Here is a 365-nt window from a genome sequence, read left to right as displayed (position 1 = left end):
GCCACCTCTGCGGAGCTGCGCGTCGCCACGTCTGGCCCCTGGAGGAGGACCTGGGGGCCCGAGTCGGGTCCAGATGGGCAGTGGCTTTGGGCCGAGAGGGTGGAGGGGTGGCGAAGGGTGGGGAGGGAGTGAATCAAGCGCTAAGGCCAACCTGGGCAAGGCCCAGCAGGTGGCAGGCCTGGGGCCCGCAGTGACAGCGGCGAGCAGTGGGCCTGAGTCATGAGTCTACCGGGCCCTTAACATCTTCAGTCTCGGCTTCCAGCAGCATGGCTTCCCAACCCCCAGCTCTCAAAGTTGCTCCCTCAGGGTCTGCCTTCTCCAACACGTTGAGAACCCTAATGGTGGGACGTACTGCGAGGCTGGTA

At 64.9% G+C, this 365-nt stretch overlaps 1 protein-coding gene across 1 annotated transcript in view; it reads right to left on the bottom strand.

The window, feature by feature from the left end:
* MSL3 (male-specific lethal 3 homolog (Drosophila)) overlaps positions 1 to 268 on the bottom strand; it is a 15,366-nt gene extending 15,098 nt beyond the window's left edge. Inside the window, exon 1 of the mRNA XM_014528829.1 lies at positions 230 to 268. Coding sequence (XP_014384315.1) covers positions 230 to 268 — 39 coding nt within the window. The remainder of the gene's footprint in view (positions 1 to 229) is intronic.
* Between the last annotated feature and the right edge of the window lie 97 nt (positions 269 to 365).

The sequence above is a fragment of the Myotis brandtii genome, unplaced genomic scaffold, assembly GCF_000412655.1.
Source record: "Myotis brandtii unplaced genomic scaffold, ASM41265v1 scaffold655, whole genome shotgun sequence".
NCBI lineage: Eukaryota > Metazoa > Chordata > Mammalia > Chiroptera > Vespertilionidae > Myotis > Myotis brandtii.
The sequence above is the reverse complement of the archived record's forward strand: the minus strand, read 5'-3'. Positions and strand labels throughout refer to the sequence as shown.